The 27,927-nt window shown below is 41.1% G+C and overlaps 1 protein-coding gene across 2 annotated transcripts in view; it reads left to right on the top strand.

The window, feature by feature from the left end:
• ptpn12 (protein tyrosine phosphatase non-receptor type 12) overlaps window positions 1-27,927 on the top strand; it is a 58,945-nt gene that overhangs the window by 12,294 nt on the left and 18,724 nt on the right. For both annotated transcript variants that reach the window (XM_072672538.1, XM_072672537.1), the window contains exons 2-11: window positions 15,972-16,080; window positions 17,602-17,678; window positions 20,399-20,494; window positions 20,828-20,866; window positions 21,167-21,238; window positions 21,870-21,929; window positions 22,030-22,172; window positions 24,469-24,535; window positions 26,141-26,218; window positions 26,336-26,434. In XM_072672538.1, the coding sequence (XP_072528639.1) occupies window positions 15,972-16,080; window positions 17,602-17,678; window positions 20,399-20,494; window positions 20,828-20,866; window positions 21,167-21,238; window positions 21,870-21,929; window positions 22,030-22,172; window positions 24,469-24,535; window positions 26,141-26,218; window positions 26,336-26,434 (840 nt within the window). The remainder of the gene's footprint in view (window positions 1-15,971; window positions 16,081-17,601; window positions 17,679-20,398; window positions 20,495-20,827; window positions 20,867-21,166; window positions 21,239-21,869; window positions 21,930-22,029; window positions 22,173-24,468; window positions 24,536-26,140; window positions 26,219-26,335; window positions 26,435-27,927) is intronic.

The following is a 27,927-nucleotide window of genomic DNA, read 5'->3' as shown; positions in this document are numbered from 1 at the left end:
CCTTCGGAGAAATTCCGGTGAAAGAACGACGGCCTACTCAAAAGAACATGCACATACACGTGCCTCTCTCCGCAACAGGTACATGCTCGTAGGGGTATGTGTATGTGTTCTCCTACAAGAAGGGTTCAGACATACAAGATTATGCAAACTATGTATTTTTTTTTTGTGGCCAAATGTGTGAATGCATGGTTAATAGTCTGAGTATTTCAGAGCTGCTCACACACACTGAACACCCCGCCCACCCCTCACCCCCTGCCGTTTACCCAGGTGCTTCCTGTGTCCAAGCAGCAGAGAATGCTCACACTCATTCCCACAGTAGTACGTTTTCACCATCTCTGCTTGAGTGCCGTTCTTGCTGAACGTTCTCTAGGTCTTACTGGAGCAGCAAGTGTGCTTAGAACGAGACGGGGTAGGAGTGTAGCAGTACAGCGCATCGCATAACATCACCAGTTTAGGTTTAATGAGGCCTTTGGGCACAAGTGTGTGTTTATGGAGGCCTCCCACCCTCCCTGCTTGAATTCCAGAAATGGCAAAAATCACATCACAACATTTAATCAAGCTAAGAAGTTATACAGCAAATTGTACAGTGTAAGGAAGTGTCTATTAGTCAATACTTAATAGGTTCTTCACAAATCCTTTGTGAGAGAGAGAGAGAGAGAGAGAGAGATTATTTGTGGGTGACCAATGGGCTTACTGTTCACTTTATATTTACAGGAGGTGACCTGGTATTAGGGGCGAGGACTCAGGAGTCTGTCTTGATTCTGGGAAAGTGTATCTTTTGCCGTGTGTGAGTTGGTTCTGTATGCCCCCCCCCCCTTGCAGTCAGAGGCCCCTGGCCACTTGCCTTGGCAGTAATCCATCTCTTCACACGTGCTCGAACAATACAGTCAACAACCTGGATGCTCATGTTAATATATCCTCACTGTCAGGCAAAAACCTCATATCTCCAAAATATGTAACTATATAACTCCGCAGGAAAAACGTCTTAAAGGTTTTTCCAAGTCATTTTGGAGCATTGGTCCGTTCATTTGCTGTCACTGTGATCAGAGGATCGCTGGTTCGAATCCCGATCATGCTACAAGCCATCGGCAGCCGGGGCCCTGAGAGAGTACAGCTGGCCTTGCTAGGGTTGCTAGGGTTGGTAGATGGCGATTATCCCCCCACATCATGCTAGTGCGGCGCTGGCTGTCGCAGGCATCTGCTAGCCAGTGCGCATACAATGCCTGGTGACGTCACATTGGCGGCTGGGTACGTGCTGGAGGGGGCGTGTGTTGATCTCGCCCTCACTAGTGTCGGGGACGTTGCATGTGATAGGGGTTGGGTAATTGGCCATCTAAATTGGTGAGGAAATGGGTAAAAAAATATTCTATAACATTAGATATGATGTTGTTTTACAGACCTGAGCAGAAGTTATTTATTTTATCGAGGGAGTTTTGAGACTCCTTACTTTGAAGAGCAGCGTCTGGGGGTGGGCAAGAGTTGTAATTCTTACAAAAAGTAATGACATAATGGCTACATTCTCACGACTGCTGCGTGGAATGTGCGCACAGGGGACGCACGATTGTCACCCACCCGGTAGAAAGAGTAAGGAACTAGAACAATAGGCCACATTTAAAGGCCTTATGTACATCAAGCTTCTGAGCGCACATGTGAGTGGTCATGAATCTGCTAGACATTCACTGATACAGGCTTTCTGGACTGGTGCCAATATTAGATCCCATATATATATATATATATATATATATATATATATATATATATATATATATATATATATATATATATATATATATCTGGCAATTTCCATACATTAACATTTATTAAAAACTTGATTTTATAAAACTACATCTGGAACACAGGAGAAATCTCATACTGGGTTGAAAATGCAGTGAAATGAACCAAATTCGGTGGTTTAATGCAGCAAATCAGCATCACCTAAACATTCTGCTCTTCTGGAGTTCAGTAAAAACATCAGCTGATATGAGTTTTGAATATCAGTCCAGTCTAAACACCTATCTGCTGATACTGAGAAGATTCTGATCGCATTGTGTGTCTCTATTCTGTACCTGGACCTCCTTACAAAAATCATTTGTATGATTTCCCACTTTTTTTATTAATAGTGACACTGTAGCTAAGTGTTAACTAGGGCTGCTCCAATACCATTTTTTCCCTTTGTGAGACTGAGTATCTGCTGATAGAGTACTGATACTGATGCCAACTCTGACTTAAATACTTGATAGATGGCTTGATGGATCCTGATATTCATAGGGTTCCATATTTTATAGGTTGTACTTTTTCATGACTCATCCCAAATAATAAGTAGGGTGTCTGTAAGCTTCACGGTATCTGTGCTCTCTATTCGATACTGAGACTGTGTGAGTTGTGACTGTACAGTCTTACAACAAGGGCACACAGTGTCATTGATGCACAGCACAAAAGCTTTTTTTTTTATTACTTCAATTACATTTAATTACAATTAAATTACATTGCATATTAATTAGTTATACAGAATGATCTGTACCAGTACATCTCCTTTTTCCATGACCGTGTGTTTATTATGACCTCTGCTGTAGCTGCTGATCTATATTTTAGAAGTAGCCATTCTTTGTTCTTCTTCCGTCTGAGCTGATTGTATGGTGTTTTTTTTATGGAGGGGAGACACCGTGAAGGCATGAGAAAGTGCCTGTGTGTGTGTGAGTATGTGTTAGGGTTGGTTCGCCTTCAGTGCTGCCTCACTGATGGTTATCAGTAGATGAGTAGGCACCCCTGACTCACTGCCTGTGTTAGAAGAAAAATGTGTATGTGTGAGAGTGAGAGAGAGAGAGAGAGAGAGAGAAAGAGAGAGACCGCTCACTGATCTACCCCTGGGTGGGGCCGGGGATAGACGGGTCATTTCCTGCCACTGACTCGACTGCAGTGTAAAACGTATACGTTAGAAAGACTCGCCAGTGTTAAATAGTTTACACTCTATTCATGTCCAGCAATCCACTACAATTCCCACAATACCCTGCAAATGTAACCGAACCTGAAATTGAGTTGTGTCTAACATTAATCAGTGGTGATCAAACCATGAGGGTGCTTTATCTAATATTTTATCTATATACCGCACACCAAACCATGATGTCCGTAATGTAACAGTTCAGTACAAATGCATGTACCATAACCCCATCTAATATTTTTGTCTTCGGGAGTTTTCGGTGTCAGCAAGCATCTCTATGACTTAAGAAAACCGTTCTTCACTAAGTACTTATGTATTCATGCTTGTACAGTTGTCTATGTAGAGTCTGTGAACGCCTGGCACACACTACAGGAAAGCTAAGATGATTTTAAGGCCCGGACATCCCTCCCAACAATTTTAAGTGTAATGTGCCTTTTTTTGGAAGGGTCTTAAATTATTATTTTCATAGGATATAGTGTGGTGTGTGTGTGTGTGTAGTCAGAACTATACGCCTGCAGCCTGCTCGCAGTCAGTCATGACTGTTGTAGTTTTAAATTGGGAATGGTAAAGAAAATGTGAAGTAAACACTCCCCACCTGTGGGGGAGACGAGGAGTGAAAAATACCAATTTTCGCATAATGCTGCTTTAAAAGGTACAGTTTAGATCTAAATGGATCCTTAAAAAATCCAAACAAACTAAGCAAGTAAAAATAAAATGTTTATACATTTTAAACTATTTTTTTATTATTTTATTTTCTTTTTTTTACACTGTTGTGCTGCTAACCACGCAACTAGCACATTTTGTGACTGCCTTCCAAGCCACACGCTTCTGTACTACAAAGTACTACAAACACTACAAAGGCGCACTACCGCTTAACATATTACTTAGGGTGGTGATATGCGTTTTGGGACGCAGCCTGTGTTTTTGCTTTAAAATTGGAGTTGATTCAAAGGATTCTCAAGCTCCGAGATAGATGTAAGGTAAACCTTCACATCAGCAGATCTAATAATAATAAAAAAATGTCATGGCTCATGAACCGAGCCCTCCACAAACTGCTCTACAATAGCCATTTCTCAAAGGCAAGGAAGGATGCGTTTGCCAGCCGTTACATTACTGAAGGCTGTTTCGTTTGGTAGAATTCTTCAAATGTGTCTGAGAAACGGTGGTGGACCCTTCCAGAGCTGGATTCACCCACTAAACGTTTCGAGAAAGCTTCAACTGTCGAGTTTGTGCTACCAGTAGCCAGACCTCATAATGAGATGTAAGGGCTTTTGTATACCAGTGCCAGCATGGTCTTTCATAACCTTCCATACAAAGTAGGCGTCAGGTCTGTCAGGTCTCTTAAATGTCTCAGAACTCCTTAATGAGAACGCACAACTTTTTATAAGCAAATGCTGCTTAATTTAACTAATACATGAGAATGCTCACAGAGGACATGCTGTAGCCTGCATGCTTCCAAAGTGCCTGTCGCCTCAGTGCAAGTGGGAAGTCCTTCAGGCTTGGCACTGGGAAATGTGGATGGACTAAGCTAGTAATTTGACAGATTGCAGCAGTTTTATTTATTGTTTTTTGCTATAACCTCTGTATGCATAAAGGCCTTTGGATATTGTAATGATGTTATGATATATTTAGAGCTTTCTAAATGCCATGCGCTGTAGATTTTCACTGGTGATCCATTTGATGTTTTATCAAATGATAATAATGCAATTTTTATAGCAAAATGGGTCATTTGTGTTTCATAGCATACCTCAGATGCAGTTGCTCAGCCAAGACATGTTTAGTATCTGACGTTTACTATCCGGACAAATTGGTAAATTGGTGTAGTATAGAATTACCATTTAATTTTGTCTATCAAAACAAAAATAAAGGTAAGCATTGCTGAATATGGGATATGCCAAGATGGTAATCTACTTGTAATAGTGTGAGCTCCGATTACTGAGGCACAGTCTCATTTAACCTGTGGCAGCTGCAGTGAGGAGTGCCGATGGCCTGCTCTGGTAGCAGTTGGGGCAATCGTGCAAACACCGTTTCTGAAGATCAGGCTTCATGACGATAGGGAGAGGACGGCAGTGTGTAATCGCTCCTGCCTTCACTCACTCGAGTGTGTCAGATCAGCTGGGGATTACTTAGCAGGCACAGGCCAATCTCTCCCTGTAACCCAAGGAAAGTGCAATTGCTAGAGGGTGTGCTTGTGCTCAAGTACACATATTTGTACACATTTTATATCCCCCATTTGCACTTTCATATGAATTCAGCATTTGACCTTGTTCTTGAGCATTTTTTCCCATGCCAAAAAAAAAATAAAAAAATAAAAAAATATATATATTATAATATTATATTTATTATAATAATTATATTATAATAATTATAATAATTATAATTTTTTTTTTTTTTTTTTTTTTTTTTTTTTTTTTAATAGAAGTTTTTTTGCATGGTTATAAAAAAATGTGTGGTGTGTTGCAGTGCCAGTCGAGATGATTGACGTCATGGTTGACCTAGACTGTGAACCACCGTTTTAGGTGACATGGCCTAAAAATGGATTCAGAAACCTGAAGCAAAAACAGCTTGTGCTTGCAGAGCTTTAGTACATTAGTTTTCATTAAAAACTAGCTGCTGACATACATCAACACTATAGAGCTGTTTGTGTAGCAATTGTTTTTAACAGTATATCGTCCCCGAAGTAGTGGTGTTACACGATGATATTGTAATTGTAAGAATTTTATGCCACTGATATATTGATAATATAATAGCATTATAATACTATAACAAATAATTAATAATAGGTGATACATGATACATGATTCAGATCGCTGCCAGATCACATACTCCAGTCTCTCCTCAGACAGAGAGCAGACTGGCTTAAATGATACTTCAATGATTCTGGTGTTCATTATTATGCACATACGCATAAGCGTCCATATATTGTATAGAGTCGAAAACACAATTATTGTGGTGCGCCTCGCAGCTCTGAGCTTTGGTGTTTGTCCACCATTTCATTTCAGGCAACACTATGTAGTATTTTTACCTTAAAATAGCAACTTATCGCGATACTCCACTGACTTGTCATAGGGTGAACAGCGTCATGTACATCAGTGTAACTTCTTGGAATTAGGGAAGGATAAGGCTTGTGAGGACTGAGTAACGCTGTGTAACCCGAGTAATATTTGGGTGTCCACATACTTTCATTCTTTCACCTTCACTGACTGTTCTGTATCTCTCAGCTTGTCCAGAAAAATGTGTCCTGTAGTAGTGGCTCAAAGTACGAATTACACTTCCAGAATGTGAGGGATTCCGAAAGAAGATGTTATTTTGAAATACATATTGAAATACATATTGAAAGCAGAGCGTTATTTTTGTGTGTTGTTGTGAAAGCCATGGCTTTTACAGATCTAAAAATGTCAGCGTGAACGCGGCCTAATAGACCGATTATAGGCTGTGACTAACTGTGGCTCACTGTCACTCCTCTTGTGTGCTGAAACATGATTGCATGCTTGATTTCCTGTCTTTTGAGTTCAATATGCACCAAGAGTGGACTTTTTGTGTTCTTTCCTGATCTGGCACCCCCACTACCCCCCACCCCCCACCCCCCTTCATTTACCCATTTTAAATTCCCACCCACTAGTTGGGACTGCCCTAGTCACATGGTGCCTTCAGCGTTGAAGCATCGTAAACGTCCTGTCAGATGCTTTCATGGTGGGCCTGGCCTATGGTCTGTTACTGCAGTTTGATGTGGTTTTGATGATAGTGCCATGCCCTTAGCTGTGAAATAGTGTGTGTGTGTGTGTGTATGAGGTTGAGGTGACCCGAGGGCGCATTGCCACCAACGCCAGTCCACGTCCTGACAACCACATAGTTTCCGTGGAAACCCTGTGCTCACCAGCCGCTATTCTTGCACTGCCTGGGTTGACCAATCCGAGAGCGACGTTTGTGCTACCTACAAAAGAACCATATCCTGTGAATAATTCAGGATAAGGGGGGTGGGCACAAGTGCTTACTTATTTAAGCGAGGCAGGAAAGTAGGTTAGGCCTCTTGTTCCAAAGGAGCTGCAGTTTAATAAACGTTCTTTAGCCTGAGGTGAGGAGGGTGATTTGGGGTAAATTCTGAAAATCTGAAAGCTGTTCGCTTTGCTGTTAAATCATGGCCTGTGTTGCTCTGAGCGCGAGAGAGAGAGAGAGAGAGAGAGAGAGAGAGAGGTTGAAGTCCTATTGAAGCTGGATTAGTTTTGCCTGGAGAAGTGGTGTAATTGGAGCGATTGCTGGAAGAGCCTATAGTTTTATTCCTCTATGATTTCTACGATGTCTTTCTGTATTTTCTGCTGAAGGTAGAGTTTCCTCTGTAATACTAGTCCTGTTCCAGTCAAGCTCACGATAACGTAATAACGTGAAGGCTGGGCTCGTTTTTCAGTGTTTCCGTTCACCTGTTCTCCGATCTAATGACTTTAAAATCTGATTATGTAATTAAATATTGGGAACGCACCTTTTTTTAATTAAATTTTTTTTTTTTGGTATATGTATTGCGATAAAAAAAAAAACAGCAATTATAACCAGATTGAATCAGAAGTCAGGTTGACCCAACATGTTGCAATATTAATAATGCATTCCATGAACACATGAATGGAATAAATGAACTGATATTGGGCAGTTATAGCCTGCTTTTGGTTGGTATGTCATGGAAAATGATAAACGTGGGAGTTCCAAGCAGCATTTAATTTACTTGACTTTACACATGACTTTACGTGACATTACACGTCCCGCAATCTAACTTTTGCACATGCCCACATACTATGCTGACTTATGATGCTATATATATATGTGTGTGTGTGTGTGTGTGTGTGTGTGTGTGTGTGTGTATATATATATATATATATATATAATATTTCTGTAATTTTCACAGAAAAGAGCAGTGTGGCAATCTGGCAGCCAGCCGTGATCTTAAACATGGTGGTGTTAAGAGTCTAAGAGTCTGCACCTCAGAAAGATGACCTGTAGGTTTACCTGACAACCAGTAGGGTCAGTTTGGTTCCATTTTGATGTGTGATTGATCGTTAATTGGATGAAAGAGACAAGTCACACTGCATGCTGCATCTCTGTACATCTCAGGCTGTGCTGCATCAGCCATACTAATACCTTAGCCACAAAACCCACAACACTGAGCTCTGTATGTCTCTCTGCCTGTGTGTGTGTCTGTCTGTTTGTGGGCCTAAAGTGAAAGTGCGGGTACTCTGCATAGTCAGTATGCTCGTTTCATGAAATTCTGCATTCTTTTTTTTTTTATCTCCAGACATACCTTTGCTCCTTGTGGCCAAACCAGTTCTGTTTTAATTGCAACACACCACAGGACTTGATTCCCCGAATGTGTCTGGCTTGCAGGATTTATTTATTTTTTATATACCTTCCCCCTCCCCCTGATGAATCTTGCATCAGGGTCACATTTTTGCAGGTGTCGCTGCACAGTAGAACAGTGCACCACCACTCAAGAGTCTCAAAGGTCTTTTGCAGTCAAACGTGGGTCTGCTAGAAATCCTGCTGTTTTTCAAACTAGGATTATAACATACTTTTCAATATTTAGTAAGTAAGCTTAGTGTCATATCTTTAATGTTATACCTTTTTAAAATATTTTTATTTTATTACATGTACTATTTAATTTATGCTATATTATTCCAATTGACAAAATATGAGTAGTGCTGTAAAATGAAGACCCTCCTGATTTTTTGATTGTTGCAAATGTAATAACAATAATCAATTATCTGTTGATCAATTCCTATGTATAAGTGATAATCAAAATGTTTTTTGTTTTTGTAGCTCTGCGTACCGGTCTAATCAACGCATCCTGGGATCATTGGGATCGATTTATTACGACAAATGACTGTTTAGGTTGTAAGCGTTTGAACTCTTAAGCGGTTGTTGGAAGTCATTCACATGGAGGCCTGTGGGCTTTCAGTTTCTCCTGGGACAGACTGTGCTCATGTGGCCTGTGATGTGGTCAGTTTAGTCGCAAGGGCGTTGCCGTACCCGGTCTCCAAGGAGTCCCGCGGGGGTCTGGGAGGTGCGTGGAGGGGAATTTGATTGGAGTAGAGCTAAGTAACGGGTCCTGTAGGGATGGAGCTCAGTTCAACTGAGTCACGCCAGTTATTGTTCTGCCCCAGCGCTGACAGAAATGGAAATATTACACCTCTCTCTCTCTCTCTCTCTGTCTCTCTCTCTCACATATATACACACACACATGTGTGTGCACACACTTCTGCCCTACACACAAACCAGCGCCACAACTTCCTGTGTTATGTGGGCAGCTTGGGGGTGGGAGAGAGAGACCTCGCTCTTTTAGAAGACTTCTGCTCTCGGGCCTGGACTTAAAAGCACTCCAGCAACCCAGTTATCTTAAGACCCTGTTAAACTAATGGTTCTTATAGGACTTAAAAGAGCTTCTTTGACCCTTATTCGAGCTACATACACTTACAAATAAGGGGGCCTTGAAGGGTTCTGTGTGTGTTGCCTGTAATAGAGATGTGAACCTTTAAATTACATCAAGTGAAGGTTCTTTAGACCTTTTAAGGAACACACGCAAAGATGATCATGCTTCAAATATGTGAGTGTGACTAATCTTTTAAGGTTCTTTAGAGGCTTTTCACCAATCTGAGGAACCTTTTAAGCAGGCTGTGTACCATGTGGACATCTAAACGGTACTTAGATGTAATGTAGTTATGCCTCACAGATAGCCGTGCAGTTTGAGAGCTTAAAAGGCCTTGCCGGCCTGTTCTGTCCTTACATACGTACACTCCCAGGCCGGGCCGAATGTTGGTACAGACAGGCTGGGGGGGTGGGGGGGGAACTCTTGCAGGTTCCTGCTTTATTTCCTCTTGTGAAATGCCTCCCGCTCCGGACTGCGTCTCCATTGTGTGCGCGAGAGTTTACGTAACCGCGGAAGAGAGCGCTATTAAAGCACGTCCTTCTGCGTGAATGATTGAGAGAGCGTTCATTTGACGAGAGCGGCATATCCTGTATTTCTCTCTCATTGCAGCCTGGTTTGTCTCTAATCTGAAAGTAAGGAATTACACGCCCTCACAGTTTCAGAATGGTTTTATGGTGGTCATTGGTCATTATATATGCAGAATTGCATCAGCTGGATGTTTCAAATTCTGTATTTATTGAATCCAGGTGGGCTTAGTTCTGTTTTTTACATTTTATAGATGCAAGACGTTGCTGTTTTTTTTTTTTCCCCCTTATAAACTCAAATTTCAAGATGAACAAACCAAAACTCTCTCCAAAAAGGAAAGAAAAGGAAAAAAAAACATAAAAAAACAAACAAACAAACAAAACAACAACACACACAAAAGAAATATATATATATATATATATATATATATATATATATATATATATATATATATATATATATATATATATGTCTGTGTGTATATATAAAAATATATTTATATAAACCTTTTTGGTTACTTTAATATTTGTTGCAAGTTAAAAGCATTTTTGGATTCACCTGTAAAGTTGTGTTTTTGACAGATTCTTACAGATTTCATTTGAAATCGCAGTGCACGTGGTGTTAAATCGTGTCTACCCCGATCACCCATTATATCTACCGAATAGATGGAGTCTTGATATTGTGTATCTGAATCTGATTGGCTGTTCTGTATTGTACCTCATTAAAAAAAAAAAAGCACCATAAGAGGTGAAACTCCTCTGAGAAATGCAGTATGAGTGGACAGAGCGAAACTGTTATAAGCTGACTAGGTAGAGGTGTGTGTGTGTGTGTGTGTGTGTTGCCGGGGGGGGGGGGCTTCCAGTTTAAAGGGTTTGCTAGAGCTTTGACATAATAAAGTGTCTCTCAATTAATGATATTACTGTAGTTCTCAGACTCTGAAGGGCTACAGGCTCAAACGACCTCTATTATCTTCAAAGATATGAATAACTTTGAGTCTAGTAACACGGCACAGGGGAGATTTCACAAAGCAGGATATTTCATTTGAGAAGCTAAAGCTAACAAAAGGGACTGTCCAATCAAATGAGTGGTAAGGGGCCATCTGTACTGAGAAGCTTCATGTTTGGCCTGAAGTTTCCATCCGAGAAACTGAGAAGTCCAGCTTTGTGAAATCCTTTCATGGAGGAACTTCTAAGAGCCAAAATGTACTTTAAGTACTGTGTTTACTGGTGTAGTGTTCAGATGGTTTGATGACATGAGTTTTGAGCATAGATTTTGAACTTTTTGAACAGGTCATTGCACTTGGAAGTGAAAGCTCAATTTTAATTTGCATAATGCAGTTTTAATATGAATCTTTGGTTCAGGGTTCTTCTAATTACTATATAAGATTAATTCTTAATTTTTTAAGTGTAATATCACTAAGCTTCAAAACATTTTCATGATCCACAAGATTTTCTTCTGACATAAGTTAAACTGCAATGCACAAAAATGCTACTAGCCTTAAGCCTTTTACCCATCTGTGCAGTGAACACACACACACACACACACACACACACACACACACACACACACACACACACACACACACACACACACACACTAGTGATGCTGAGTGGTTGGCGGCTGCTGCGCCCCGGGGGGAAGGGAGGGTGAGGGGCCTTGCTCAAGGGTCCAACGGTGGCAGCTTGCCTAACCTGGGTATCAAACCCACAACTGTATCATCAATAGCCTGGTGCTCTATCTGCTGAGCCACCACTGCCCCAAATCTAATATTTGCCTAATAGTAAATTTGACTATTAATATAATACCATTTTGACCAATATTGTAATGCCTAGTGGTGTTGCTGGGAATTTGCTACATTTTCTGTTTGATCATCAACACGTTATGTTATGTCATTAAATTATTTGCTTTTACTACATTAAAAAAAAAAAATGTTGGGGCATTATTAATTCCAACAAAATCAAGTTCTACAATCTTTCACACAAGGTGCTAAACTAAATCCAGAGAACCACATAACAATAAAATTGCTCACTCTCCAATGAAGGCAGTAGTTGACTAATGCTTATATCCACTATATACTCAGAAATGCATGCTGTGATTGATTTAATATATCACAATAGCAGTAAATATCATCGTATTGGCCAGCTGTACGTACTACTTTGATTTAATTTAGTATTATAGTAAAATATTTAGAAATTAAATATTAGAAATAGTGTTGTCTTATTGTTCAGTTTCATTCATTGTTCTTCTCTTCTGATCTTTAAACAGCGTGTTTCAATTGTTCATCAGAAATTTGAGTAGTTTACTAGATTGCTGATACAATCAGAAGTGGCAACTCTACTTTCTTTGATTAAATTGATTCTAATCAGCTTTTGATTTAGTAAAAAATAATTTTTTAAATAAAGACGACAAAAAAATTGACCACAAAAGAAGTTAGAATAGCGCAGCCACAGGACATCTGCTGTGGAAATATCTTAGCCACCAGTCTTTAGGACCTCCTAATTCAGCTGTCTAAAATGTAAATTGTTTGTTTCGCTTGGCGCAGCAGAGGTGTGTGTGTGTGTGTGTGTGTGTGTGTGTGTGTGTGTGTGTGTGTGTGTGTGTGTGTGTGTGTGTGTGTGTGTGTGTTTTTTCTTGGCCTTGACCCCCTTGGTCTTGTGCTGCATAGAGTCACTGCACTGATGAATTTAATTCTCATGAGACCAGAATAGCTGTAACGTAATTACTGTATGCCTGAGAGGGTGCTGTTTTCTAGCAAGCGCTCCGGCTGGGAGTACACGCAAGTACACTCAAGTACCACCCCACCCCCTTACACACACACACACACATACACACATATCCACGACATTAGCACTCTTTTGCTTCTTCCCCCACCCACACAGCCCAGAATAATTAACACTGAGCATTGATTAGTGCCGTTCTTTAAGCTGTTACTAAACTCGGTGTGGATATGTGGGCTGGCAATATTGCCCTGGTGCCCGTAGTGAGTGCTTTTTAAGAGCCGGAAAATTTTCCCCCGCTTTAATAAAAAATTTGAATGATTGTTAAAGGTCTGTCACTAGTCAGCTCTTACTGGATCTTTTGAATCATTTGTTTTTCATGTTTCTGCATATTCAAACCTGCAGATATTTAACCCACCCATTCACACTAAAGTGTAGCTATTTTTAAATGATGCCTAATACAGGGTGGCCAGTCTGAACAGAGCTCTTTTAGGTATTAGACAAGGTTTTTTACACCTGTATTTAAAAAAATGCAATTGTAAGAAACTCCAAGGGCTTTTTTATAATAAAGTGACATATTTGGACTACATTCTGTTACCTTTTGGAGGACGCATTTTAAAAACAATATATTTAAATGAAAATATTAATGTTTGAAATCACACTAAATCATGTTTACACCTCATGTCACCCTAAACAAAACTTGTCCTCAGGAATCTATCTATGAATCTATATCAATTTTTGAATAATATGCAAGATTAAATAAATAAATAAAAGAATAATGAACTGGAGCAGTTCTCTCGCCAGTTTCAAGATTCTGATTGTTGTCGTCTTGCAGTTTGGCTGGCAGTTATACTGACCCCAGTTGAAGAGAGTGAGAGAATGGGTTTGCACGTGACGTCACTGGTGGCGGGATTCACTGGGACCACGCCCACTGAGTGGCAAAAAGACGGACTGAGAGGTTGACTGCACAAACCTATTCAGCAGCAATTGCTGCCAAGTTTAGAGCTTTTAAAAAACATGCCACAGTTTAAACAGTGAATAATGTGCCACACGTTTTCTGTTAGATAAAGGACAGCAAAGAGGCCTCGCTGCACTTTTTAAAACTTCTTAGAAGCGGACAACTTCCCGTATGGTTTTTAGCACCCAGCAACTTCAACACCCCTTCAATAAGCGGCTGAGCAGTGAATGAAATGGTCAACTTTAGGAAGATGGATTCTGAAGTAGTGGCGGGACTGATTAGAGCCTTTATCAGGTTGTGTATTCGACACCACTGCTGTAATGTAAGAGAGATTAAAATTGTGGATTGTTTTTGACCCACAAATGTTGTAACCTCACTACAAAGGAAGAGAAAAACATACAGTACCTTCTACGCATGGTATTGTTGATACAGTGATACAGTTAAAGGACCTGTTCTTCCCCGTTACTCATGCTTGGGTTTAATTCTGGGTACTGGTGAACTTATGAAGTTGCTGGGTGCTAAAAACCATACGGGAAGTTGTCCGCTTCTAAGATGTTTTAAAAAGTGCAGCGAGGCCTCTCCTTTATCTAACAGAAAACGTGTGGCACATTATTCACTGTTTAAACTGTGGCACGTTCAGTTCTTGAACAGAAGAGGCAGAGCTCTTGCACAGGCCCTCGGAAACCAGCCCGCCCACGCCATTTTTCGAGAGAGAGAGAGAGAGAGAGAGAGAGAGAGAGAGAGAGAGAGAGAGAGAGAGAGAGAGAGTGAGAGAGAGAGAGAGGGAATCAGAGTGTGTGAGAGAGAGAGAGAGAGAGGGAATCAGAGTGTGTGAGAGAGAGAGAAGGAATCAGAGTGTGTGAGAGAGAGAGAGAGAGAGAGAAGGAATCAGAGTGTGTGAGAGAGAGAGAGAGGGAGAGAGGGAATCAGAGTGTGTGAGAGAGAGAGAGAGGGAGAGAGGGAATCAGAGTGTGTGAGAGAGAGAGAGAGGGAGAGAGGGAATCAGAGTGTGTGAGAGAGAGAGAGAGGGAGAGAGAGCAAGAATGAGGTACACAAACCCAGTTTGGTAAGAAGTGTTTATACATTCTCGTCTGAAGGGCTGCGATATGGAGCGCAGTACTTCACTGTGTTACTGAGACTGTGGGATATCATTCAGCATGCTTCTGCAAAAGTGCTTCTTCTACAGGAGGCTGTGTTCGAGCTTCTGTCACTGCTAAAGTTAGTGGTAATGTTAATTAGGTTTTAGAGCATGGTAAGTAATACTGCTTGCTGCTTTCCTTGCTCTGCCTGGGTAAACACACTTTGATAAGGGCAAGAATTCTAACATTACATTTGTCTACCTCCGTAACATGATGAAACCGTAAGCTGCTGTGGATAAGAGCCTGTCAAATGCTGACCCTGAGAGGCGCACCCCCCCCCCCCCACTATGTATGTGTGTTTAAACAGGGAGCTCACCAGTCTGTGTTGGACTCCAGCCCTCCTGGACCAGAGCTAGATACCACTGTTCTCAGCCATTGCTCAGGCTGAGTGACAAAGAAGTCCGCTGCAGTTCTGTCTGTGAATGTAATTAAACCTGAGGATTCAGTGCGGATCTAAAGAGAGAGGAGAAACAGACAAAGGTTTGAGCAGGACAACTTGGTGGCTGAGGTTCTTAGGTCGTCTTCGAAGTACAGCCTTTTTTTCATAGCGAAGATTAGAGAGGGCTCTCTGCACAATACATACATACAGAGACTTTTCTGTGGAACTTTTTGGGCATGCTCAGCTTAAACATCTGGATATGGCTGGGTGAGATCTCAAAAATCGAAGATCACGATCAAGTGATCAAGTGCTTCCGGAAACTTTCGCACTATTCGTATCATGATCTCTGGTTTAGCATTATCAAATAAAAAGAATTTACTCTCAAACATTTATCATCTCACGCACTGTGCTTCACAACGTTCTATTAACCTGCTCTAACTATACTGAACCCTGCGGTTGGTTAGTGGTCTTTAGGCACTGATGATATCCACAGTATGCTCAGAAAAAACATATTGTGGTATAATATGACATAATTTATCACGATAACGATAAACCACGTCATATTGCCCTGGATGGTCTCATGGTGTCTGTGGCTTTGGATCTTGGTGTAATCCCACAGGGCCTGGTTTTTATGTCACAAGCCAGAGTGGGGCTGCACTGTCTGCACTGAGGGCATTCATCTAGAGTAAAGTGAGAGGCCCTTGGAGTGCAGTTTGGTCTTCATCACCCTGTCTGTCTGAAACACAATCGTCATGCTCTTCTTCAACCCCTACTCCCCCCCCCCCCTCCCCCCCACCACCCATTCCTGCTGTTAAACACAATTTCACTTTTGCTTCTTACACAAATATAAAACGCAACCTTTTATTAAATGTTTTTTTTCCCTCCTCTCGCTCTCTCTGTCCACAGAGATTACGAAGATTATCGACCAAATACAGAACTGAGAAAATCTACCCCACCAACGTTGGTGAGAAAGAAGAGAATGTGAAAAAGAACCGATATAAAGACATTCTACCATGTGAGTAATCCACAGTATGGCAGCTCTTTTATGGTTGTTTTGCATTGTCTGTGTGGTACATGCTCCATTGAATCATGGTAATAGGTTTGGTCTTTCTTGTGCCTGAGTGCGCAGCCAGTGTTGTAAGGCTGGGCCATAAGGGGAATATTGTCTCACAGTAGGTAAAGACATTTACATATTATACACAAAAAATGGTGATTAAATATTATACCAAAAGTTTGACTGTAAGTGCAGCTATTTTTATTCAGTGTGTGCTGTACTCCGTCCAGTTAAACTAGGACTAGTTGTTATGCTACTATAACTAAAAATTCATGCAGTTGCTCATTTTTTTTTCTTTTTTCTTTAAAGCATTGATCTCTTTATTAAATGCTCACAAAAGCATATAGGTGAATCACTGTAACGATGTTATCCTGATACGATACAATGTTGTCATATTACCCATGGAGTAGTTTTCAAGATCTACGATCCTTGACAAGATTTATATCCATTTATTTCTTGTGCATGTTTGTTTTAGCACATCCTTTGTTACTTTTTGAGAGGATGACTTTACAGGAGAAGAGAGACTATTGACAAAATCAATTTAACGTAAAGTATAAAAAAGTTAATTTCCCTTCATTCATTCCTCGTGTTGTTTCCACACAATATAAAGGGGCACTTGGAGATTGGGTTTAATGTAGAGCTGGGCAATATGATGATATTTTATCGTATCGTGATCAATTTTGTCATCGTGCTTTTCTAAGCATATCGAGGATACTGGATATCGCCCAGCCCTAGTATAATGGTATATCACGTTGCAACCACAACGACTTCTCGTCCCTCACACTACACTGGAATTCACATCTTATCCAGTGTTTTTATGTAAAGAGTAATGTAAATATTTGAGATGAAATATCAAACCTGTACATTTTAAACAGTGCAGTAATGTACATAGAGCGTATATGGGGTCTCTGTGTGTGTATAGTATAGTCATTATTGTATATTCTGTGTTTTTATTCTATATATATGTTTTTACAACTGTGAGGGTCCACGGCTTTTCACTTACCTCTGCACCTGTGTTAATGTGATATGATAAAATAATGAAGTAAATTGACATTGAAGTAATAGCACTATGCTTGCACTCATGCCGTCAACAGCTTATGTTTGGTTTCAGTTGAGCATTTGATCAATACCCATTACTATGCTCTAAACCAGCTTGAAAACTACTGCATCTGTGATGGTGTAACTGGAGTAGAAAAACTGACCCACATGCACTACCTTTGTTTGAGTCTGCAAGCCATTGATTCTAAAAGCCATTGATCCCACTCTACAGTTGTGTGAACAGGCCTGTTGATGTACAGTGTTATTTTAAACCTTTAAAACCAATTTTATGTTTTGCATATATAAAAAATAGTATAGTAGTTCTTCATTTTACTGGTGTGTGTGTGTGTGTGTATGTGTGTGCTCAGATGGAATACACTGCATGTAATGTATGTGCTTCCGGTCTGCAGCGCTTTCTCAGTCTTGTCTTTCCTCCTCCTTCAGTTGACCACAGTCGAGTGAAAGTCACGTTAAAAACATCCAATCAGGACACGGATTACATCAATGCAAACTTCATCAAGGTACAGAAGCATTTATGTGGCTATCACTTTGCAGGTTTTTTTTTTGTGTGTCTGTGTTTGTGTGGGCGGGCGGGTAGAAGCGGATGTGGAGATAATAGGTAATCAGTTTGCTGATATGCACATGCGCACCGCACACTGCAAATATTGTAACTCTGGCCCATGCTGACTCCAGTGCTTGTAGGATTCGATAAAGCATCTTGTCATTAATTAAAGTGGGATCTCTCTGACATCGTCACAGCTCAAAATGTAGTCCGCGTCAACACACGCGAGTAAGTTCAGTAATGAGTAATGAGTAAGTTCAGTAAGCTTCGGTAAGGGGATGAAAGTGTGCTCTTTCCCTCTCGGAAGAGTCACTGTGGACTAAACAACCTTCATACAGTCGTAATGAGGTGGTAAAATGGAAAGTTGGTCTAAGTGAGGGGACAAATTAGGACCCCCCCCCCCAATTTATTCCTTTATAAAATGCCTGAAATTAGAATGAGGTGCAGCAGATCAGCTGCAGATGGTTAGAACATTGTTTTATTTAAACCTCAGACTTTTGGCAAGATCCAAAAGGAACTTTTTTTTTTGAAGGAACTCACCTTCAAAAAAAATGCAAATTAGCTGGGCAAAGACCTCAAAACAATTAGAAATGAGCCATTCCACTGTCTAGGAAATAATTTGCAGGTGGAGAACAGGCCATCATAGCAAGTTCAGCCCAAGAGCAGACCTAGATGCATGAAATGATCATCATTGGACCTACAGGTAACTCATCTGAAGGCCTCAGAGAGCTCTCTGGATCTCAACATGGTGATAACACTCACTTCAACAATCAAGAGCAAACTAAACTTATGTCTGAGTTTTAAATAAGACTGGCTCCTCCAAAATCCCCTCTAATGTGCTCAACATCTGCAGCTGATTCTAATTTTAGTCCGTTAAATAGTAATAAATATTGCCAATTATAAATATATAAATATGACCAAGTCATGTGTTGAGAACCACTATGGTAGACAAATGCAGTTGTGGGTGTCTTGCATGTTTTCTCACCTGAACAGGAACTCACACCCTTCTAGATGTAGGGCAGTGCTGTTATCTACTGTACTGCACTATATCCATTTATACATGTCATCACTTGGCGTATCCTCCTTTCACTTGATTCACCATCCAGCCCTACTTACATGAATGTCTAGGGCTGATTGTTTTTAGGCATTGAATATTAGCATTTCATTAAATTGTGACATATTAAAAATGTCCTATTGCTGTATTTCCATATCACTGATCATTCAATATTGAGCCAGAATCCCGTCACTTCTCAAGTATCACAGCAACATTATATCCTACCTCTACAGACACCACAGAGTTCTGTAGTTGAGATATAGAGAAATGAGATTCAGCGAGATTAGGAAAGTTTAATAAGTGCTCTCGCTCTCTCTGGGGAGATGAAGCGCCATACAACACACCCAATCACTGATGCAAGCTGATGCAGGCCTCTGCTAGCTGATGTAAGGTAGTTGGCCATCTCCAAGTGGATTCAGTCGAAACACTTCACAGGGGAAGGAAACGGCCTTCGTAATTTACAGTGGCAGTCAGTGTATTAATGGTCATTCTGGAGCATTTCCGTTGGTCCATTCCTCATGAAATTGGCACAATCTATAGAACAGCTGATCTATTCACTTTGTTAAAAAGTAAGAACTCCAGCAAAAACCTAGATTCAAGGTTTTTCCGTGACCGTGACTATATGTCTCTTCAGATTGTAGTTTGGCCGAAAGCCTCAATGTTTCCGTCTCGCAATCGTGTTGGGCCATTTTCACTTGCAGTACGCTCTGGTGGGGCAGTTATTATTTGAGTCATGATTAGACAGGAAATTGCAGTGTCTGAGGTATTGTGATTGTAGTCATGTTGCAGACAGACATGATCAGCACAGATAAAGTACCATTTTGAAGCAGTCTACTTCCTTGGTACTCGGTGAGGGGTGAGGTCAGCCGGGTTTGGTCTACAGCTTTGGCTCATCTCTATACCGATAACAGATAATCAGGAAAATGGGATCTGGAGTTTGAAGCAAACATATAAGCATTGGGTGCCTTTTTTTTGTAATGATGTTTTTTATGGTGTAAAAGCAGAGCACAAGATGAAAATGTGGAAGTTTTTTTGTGAAGCTTGCAAACAGCTTAGAGAAGTCACAATCCACCAGTAAAAAAGTAGCACCACATTTAATTAAAGTGATGGGGGAAAAAATACTTGAACCTATTTTATATCATAATAAAAACATGGTAGCACACTAAAACCAGTAAACCAGTAAAAAGCAACCAGTTAGGTTCCAGGTTGACTAAATGGTCATTAAGGCGGCCTGTGGAAAGATGCTACAAAGAAACAGAAGGTAAATCAAATAATTGGTTGAAGGGAATACGTTGGTTGGCTGACATCCAATCAGGATACTGTGCAGTGTCTCTGATGCTTTTATTTATATATATATATATATATATATATATATATATATATATATATATATGCAACTATCATTGCAGATATTCAATATCATTATGTATCCCTACAGTTTATACATGTTGTCTGCGATCAATGTAAATCTGTGTGTTTGTAAATCCTCATTATATGCAAATGAACCCATCACAATATGTATCAATGAAATGCCGATGCTATGATCAGTATTTCACAGCCCTACTTTGTGACTTTTTTTGTGTGTGTGTTTTCATGTGTGATGTCTTCTGGTGGATTGTGTACAGGGAATAGATGGGCCCGAGGCCTACATTGCCACGCAGGGCCCGCTGCCCAACACAGTCATTGACTTCTGGAGGATGATCTGGGAATACAACGTTGCAGTGAGTGGTTTCACTTACACCAGACAATGAGTTGGAGGCTGTGTGTGTGTCTGTGTGTGTGTGCATGTCTCTCTTTGTGTTAAATGCGAGCTTTGCCCACACAGCGATCTGCTGTGCTTTGCTGTAGCCTGTCACTGTCTTTTCCACAGAACCATACTATGTGTGTCCATTTGCATTTACTGGAAATGATGTCCATTATCTTACCCTGATTTGACTAAAACAGTGTGGTGATGTTTGCCCTTAACATTAACCAATATCAGAGACAATTCTAGAAGACATAGAATATGAATATGTATCTAATTGTAAAATGTCTTCCTTTGTTCTGTTCTGCAGGTGATTGTTATGGCCTGTCGAGAGTTTGAGATGGGCAGGGTAAGAGTTTTAATCTTAATGTGTGTTGATCGTGAGAGAGCTGCGTTGCTCAGTACTGAGGGTTTTTTTTTTGTTAATCACCAGAGATTGTGAAAGTTAACTCCTTTTCCTCCAGGAGCTCAGCGAGTTTCACAAGCTTTAATGTGGATTATGTGGTTCAGTCTGATTTAGTCATGAACTGTGTGATAAGGCTTTTTATGTAATGCCGCCGCTCCGGTAGCGAGGAGGCGTCTGCGCCATCGCATCTGGTGGCAAAAGTTTTAAATAAATAAATAAATAACTCTTGCTTCCTCTCTGCAGAAAAAATGTGAGCGGTACTACCCCCAGTTCGGAGATGAGCCCATGTCCTTTGGCCCCTTCAGGATCTCCTGTGTGAGTCACCGCTTCCTGACTACATATCCCAGCATGCTTCAGCCACAGACCCAACACACCGGCACATTCACAAGGACCTTGCCAGCCGTTGATTATGACACCAGACACTTCTGCCGTTTTCTCAGCTGCTGTCATGTTTATTGTTTATCTGGTGGTGCTAAATCAGAGAAGAGATGTTCTGCCCCTGACCTGCCTTCCGATTGGAGATGGGCAAGGATTTGTAACATCAAGTATATATTACCTTATTTGGAAATCATGTCAGTCAAGTGAACCCTATCAAATATCAGTCAAGTTGGCCCTTTTCTGCCAGTGATTGCAGTTCTTGGCCAGATTCTTGGTGATGGGAGAGGTGATCTTGTGACACAGCCATACTGTTGATGCAGCTTTGACAAATTACAGTTAGTGTATTACTTGCTGCTGGACACCTTTGGCAAATAAGGCAGAGTGATTCGTATAAAACGGAGAATGCGTTTCAGCGGACCTAACTGCAGTAAAATGTAGTTCTTTTTTGACTTCTATCTATTTTATTTGGCTCCCTTTTGTCCTCTTTATTGAACATCATTAGAAGCATCAGTAAATATCAGCGCACTCGCATTTGCTCATTTGCTCTGCCTGTGTTTTTTCTTTTCAGGAATCGGAACAACCCCGAACTGACTATTTCATCCGTAGCCTAACGGTAGAGTTTGAAAATGTGAGTGTGCTGCCGCCCTCCAACTCTTTTAGTTCTGGAACATCTGGCCCTGCTTTCCCCCCATTTCGTCTCTCACTCTCTTCCTCTCATATCCCCTCAGGAGACTCGTAGAATAACACAGTTCCATTACATAAACTGGCCTGACCATGACGTCCCCTCATCCTTTGACTCCATATTGGACATGATTGCACTGATGAGGGAGTACCAGGAGCATGATGACGTTCCTATGTGTGTGCACTGCAGGTAAAGCGTGCCCTCAAATGCCTGTGACACTCTGTGAAATGTCTAAATGCCTCGTATTAAGACGGATCTGTTGTCAGCAGTTCAGATTCAGTGTTACACTGCTGTTGTTTTGTCAGTCTTTGGTGCTGACATATGAAACCATACACCGCCAAAGCACACTATCTGAGACATTAAGGTATATGAGGTGTTAAAATACTTAAATTCCATGAAACAGCCATTTACACAGTGGATTACCGCTGCACTGGCAGTCATTCTGGATGCCTCTGGATGTCTCTGTTTGCTGCAGTAACAGCCGCTCCACTGCTATGAAGGCTTTCGATTAGATGTTGATGCATTGCTGTGAGGTTTTGATTGTGCTTAACCACAAGAGCATTAATGATGAATTATGATGAATTATTATGAATTAATTAATGAATAATGACAGGTACTGATGTTGCATGATTGATACTGGATCCCAAACGTCACTCCGGCTCACCCCGCAAGTATTGGATTGAGCCCAATCATATTGACGTCACATTCCCGCTGGAACACGTCCCCTTTAGGTGGGCTGATTGAGTTTATTAGCGAAAAAGGCCAAACCGGGAATGAACCAAGCATTAAAGGCAGCTGGAAAACAATCCAACCAACTTACCAAAGAACCAATGATCCTTGGACATTGATGTGTAGCTCGAAAACATCCAGGCCTCAAATCACACCCGTTTAGAGGATAAAGCTTGATACCTGAGATCACAAAGTTGAGTGAATGATCTAGGGAGCGTATTCTACTATTTTCAGGCACATTTAATCGACCATCCAGGTTGCTTAGCAACATACTAAGCTCCACCCCTAGTGGAGCTTAGCATGTTGCTAAATTCTCAGCTACAGTGGGCTTGCTTTTTTTCCCCCCAACCTGTTTTCAGAGCGTGACTTCCCTACACAGTGAGCTCCCACCCATTTCAGTGCCTGGATTCCAGTTGTTGCTGCAAATTGCGGCAATTCATTCGCTTCTCTTCTCTTGTATAGAAGGATGGCTCTGAATTCCTGCTGAATCTGTTTGTACAGTCAGTCGCACAACAACTCTTTCCCAGTTTTGTGTTTGTCATGTTCATACTTTTTTATAGACTGTTTTTCAGTGGAGTGTCAAATTTACTTGTTAGAAGGGGTGTTTGAATACTTTTGGACCCATACTGTACACAGCGAAGGTGAAGGATTACTTTATATAATATGGCAATAAATGAGTAATGAAGGGCAGTTGATTTAAACGGAAAACTGAACAGTGACTACTGACAAACTCCCAGAAGTCGGGTTGTTTATCTCTGATCTTACTGGCTTGGTGAACCACCCATGACTGTTTTTTTTGCTTTTTCTGTGTTTTATAAAGGGATTTGTGGTCCATGGTTACATGTGAGATTAGAACCAGAACCCTTTATCCTTGTGTATTGTACTAGTGGTATGTGATTGGTGTGAATGGGGAAGACACTTCTATACAGTGTTTGATGTTCCTTGGTTCTCTACAGGGGGCCATTGGCAGGGCTGAATGGTGACATCATGTCTGGCCCCCAGTGCCCTCTTACTTCTGTAGATGGGGGAAGGGGATGGAAGTGGAAGAGTGTCTCTGTGTGTGAGTGTGGAGGGGGAAAGAAGCCCTAAACTACCAGCTCAGCCCTTTCTAACCCCTTTGATCTCTGCCCTTAATTAATTGCACTCAGGAAGTACCTTTAGGCAGGTCATTATGGGCTCATTTGAAGCCATATGGAGCGTCTCAGGGCTCACAGTAAACTTATTGCAGAGTGCGCACACACACACTCACTCACTCACTCACTCACTCACAGTTCATTTTGATATGCCTTGTGTGGGAAGCTCTAGGTCACACTAATACATGAATGTGCAGCAAATTGAGAGCGTATTAAAAGCTATTAATTATTATGCATTTCTTTTTCTGGATGATTTCATGTCATGCTTCATCTGGGCAAGCAGTTTCATCTTCAAAGTGTTGCCTTGTGTTTATTACTATGTATTCTTAATATCACCCAATGTAACACATTTAGTACAGAATGGTACACATTTAACAAATTATAAAGAGATTGCAAGACATTAGAATTCCTGATAAAGTGACTGATTTGAGAATGAAAATGACAGGGGGAAGCTCCTCACTCGTTCTATTCAGAGACATTGATCAGCAGTTGAACACGTGTTTACAAGCAGTGTTGAAATGATTGAGGACGTTTGCGAGTGAGTTGTATGAATTTGATCCCAGTAGATGTGCAGTGTTCACCATATGGCTGACATCCAAATGTCTGTGTCTTTATGCTTTCAGTGCTGGATGTGGGAGAACAGGTGCCATCTGTGCCATTGATTACACATGGAACCTGCTGAAAGCTGGGGTACTGTCTTTAATTCTTCTACATGTCTTTACATATGTCCATTTTTGCGTACAGTATAAATTACACTTACAGTTAGAAATTCCTTCTCAGGGTTTTACACTGCAATGGTTATTGTAGACACATTTTTATTCTGTGGTCGAAATGTGCCTTAAATGTGAATGGACAACAGTTATGTTTGGCGTGGTCCATCGTCTAGAATGGCGCATGTGTGTTTTCTGTTCAGGTACTTGTGCATCACAAAGCACCTTTTTTTGGTTTGTTCATACTTTCGATATCTGTCGTGACACAGTTAGACTCAGCCTGCAGCCTAAGTTGTTGTTTTTTTTTGGGAAAACTGTAGCTTAGAATGAAGCCATCCGGACTGAAGCCAGAAAAAACTGATCCTCATACAGTTCCATAGTGCTAAAACAAATGAAACTAAGGTTAAAATGATCAAATATTGATATTATTATATTATTATACTATATATATATATATATATATATATATATATATATATATATATATATATATTAAAATACTGATGTCTACGTCCTCAACCGCTGCATCTAATCGCGGCAGCCCTAGTCCAAAGTTTAAATACAGTCATCATGGTCATGAATGCCCTGGCATTATTGGACTTTCAATGAACTGTTCTTTTTCTGGGGTAGAATGAGTATGCAGCATCTTTAATAGAAGCTAAAAAAATTGATGCAGAAGTTTTAATTAGCTGGAGGGTGGGGGGGGGTACTGAAATCAACACAGGATCATAATTAGACACAAGCTTCTAGCAGTTTTGTGGTTGGGTATTTGACCACTTATTGGCAGAATTAGTTCCTGCCACAACCCTGCCTTTTTAGCATAGTCCCCACACACACTTTATGGACAATAGTAAAGGGACACCTACAGGTTTGGAACAACAGGTTCGAAAGTTTTGTGCCCTATGCGGCTCAGCATTTGGCCACCCCGCTCTGTGACTTTACATGGTCTGACACTTGGTGGCTGAATTGCTGTGGTTCCCAAACACTTCCACTTTTCGATAATACCACTCACTTGTTGCGAAGGTGGCAGCCTATTACAGTACCACACTCTACTTCAGTGAGCTCTTTAGCACCACCCGTTCTAAAGACAGACTGCATGGCTAGGGGCGTGATTTTATACAACTGTGGCAATCTGACTAAATAGAAAAAGTCAATTTCAGTTATCTCCATGTCCCAATAGCGTATAGGAGGTTTGTCCATATAGTGGATTCACTTTAGGGTCGAGTTCAGGACTTTATACATCTCATTGGAGTCGTGGTGCTGTTGGAACCTTTAATCGAGGTTTCAGCTGTCTTGCTGATGGTTTGAGGTTCTTATGAATGGTAGTTGGAGATGAATGCCTCAGATTTATTCCTCCTAGGTGTTTTGTATATTATTAACTCTGTTTGTATAATTCTAACCTTGCATTGATGTCAGAACCCCCAACCCCCCCCCCCCCCCCCCCCCCCCCCCAAAAAAAAACAAAAACAAAAAAAAAAACTGTATGTTTTGATGTTGGGTGACAGTAATCTAGCTACTGAATATGTATTTTCAAATTTGTCTGATCATTATCCTCATTCACTATCCGAAATCCATTGTCTTGTAGAGAATTCCGGAAGATTTTAACGTGTTTCAGCTGATTCAGGAGATGCGGACACAGAGGCACTCGGCAGTTCAGACCAAGGTGAGTGTACACAAGCGAAATGGCTTTGTACAACCCCTTTTCAACAACAACAACAATTCTATTAAAGGCCTCATATTTCTCTCTCTCTCTCTCTCTCTCTCTCTCCCTCTCTTGCAGGAGCAGTATGAGTTAGTCCATCGAGCGATCGCCCAGCTTTTTGAGAAGCAGCTGTTGCACTTGGAGAGTCCCACGAATTCTGAGCTAACAGATGGCATGGTGAGCTCCAACTTTTCACACACTGAAAATCTGTCCAGCTTTCAGTGCTCTTCAAAGCCATATGACTTAAATAGCTCCTCCACCTACTGCACGAAAACGGCTTCCAGGTCAGGGGAAACACAGTGGATACATAGAGTGAGTGCACCTTATTTCGCAAAGGAAGAGAGTGGGCAAAAAAACCCAAAACCCTGTGTATGTGTATATATATAATTAATATATACAGTGAGTCCAAGAAGTATTTGATCCCTTGCTGATTTTCTTCGTTGGCCCACTAATAAAGACATGATCATTCTATACTTTTAATGGTAGATGTATTCTTACATGGAGAGACAGAATATTAAAAAGAAAATCCAGAAAATAAATCTAAGGAATATATATTAATTGATTTGTATTTCATGGAGTGAAATAAGTATTTGATCCCTTAGTATTCATTAGCAGTTCTGGCTTTTACAGACCAGTTAGACACTCCCAATCAACTTGTTACCTGACCTGAAGCCACCTGTTCTCACTAATCACTTGTGTGAAAAACACCTGTCCACAGAATCAGACAGATCACACAGATTTCAAGTCTCCAACATGGGTAAAACCAAAGAGCTGTCACAGGACCTCAGAGTCAGAATTGTTGACCTTCACAAAGCTGGAATGGGCTACAAAAAGATTAGTAAGGTGTTGGATGTGAAAGTAACAACTATTGGTGCAATTATCAGAAAGTTTAAAGAGTATAACATGACAATCAACAGACCTCGGCCCGGTGCTCCAAAGAAGATTTCGCCTCGTGGGGTGGCAATGATGCTGAGAACAGTCAGAAATCGTCCTGCAACCACTCAGCAGGAGTTAGCAAATGACCTGAAGGCAGCTGGGACCACAGTTTGCAAGGAAACAATTGGCAACACTTTGCGCAACAATGGATTCACATCCTGCAGTGCCCGAAAGGTACCCCTGCTGAAGAGAGCACATGTGGAGGCGCGCCTCAAGTATGCCAATGATCATTTGAAAGATGAACCAAGTTATTGGGAGAAGGTTTTGTGGTCAGACGAGACCAAAATTGAACTTTTTGGCCTCAACTCCACCCGCCATGTGTGGAGGAAGAAAAATGCTGCCTATGACCCCAAGAACACTGTGCCCACCGTCAAGCATGGAGGTGGAAGCATAATGTTTTGGGGGTGTTTCTCTGCCAAGGGTACAGGGCTACTTCACCGCATCACTGGGAAGATGGATGGAGCCATGTACCGCACAATCCTGAGGGACAACCTCCTCCCCTCTGCCAGGGATCTGAAAATGGGCCGTGGTTGGGTCTTCCAACATGATAACGACCCTAAACATACAGCAAAGGCAACAAAGGATTGGCTCAAGAAAAATCACATTAAGGTCATGGAGTGGCCCAGCCAGTCGCCAGACCTCAATCCGATCGAAAATCTATGGAGGGAGCTGAAGGTCAGAGTTGCCAAGCGACAGCCCACCAACCTTCATGATTTAGAGAGGATCTGCAAAGA

This window comes from Salminus brasiliensis, chromosome 2 (assembly GCF_030463535.1).
Source record: "Salminus brasiliensis chromosome 2, fSalBra1.hap2, whole genome shotgun sequence".
NCBI classification, from domain to species: Eukaryota; Metazoa; Chordata; class Actinopteri; order Characiformes; family Bryconidae; genus Salminus; species Salminus brasiliensis.
The sequence above is the reverse complement of the archived record's forward strand: the minus strand, read 5'-3'. Positions and strand labels throughout refer to the sequence as shown.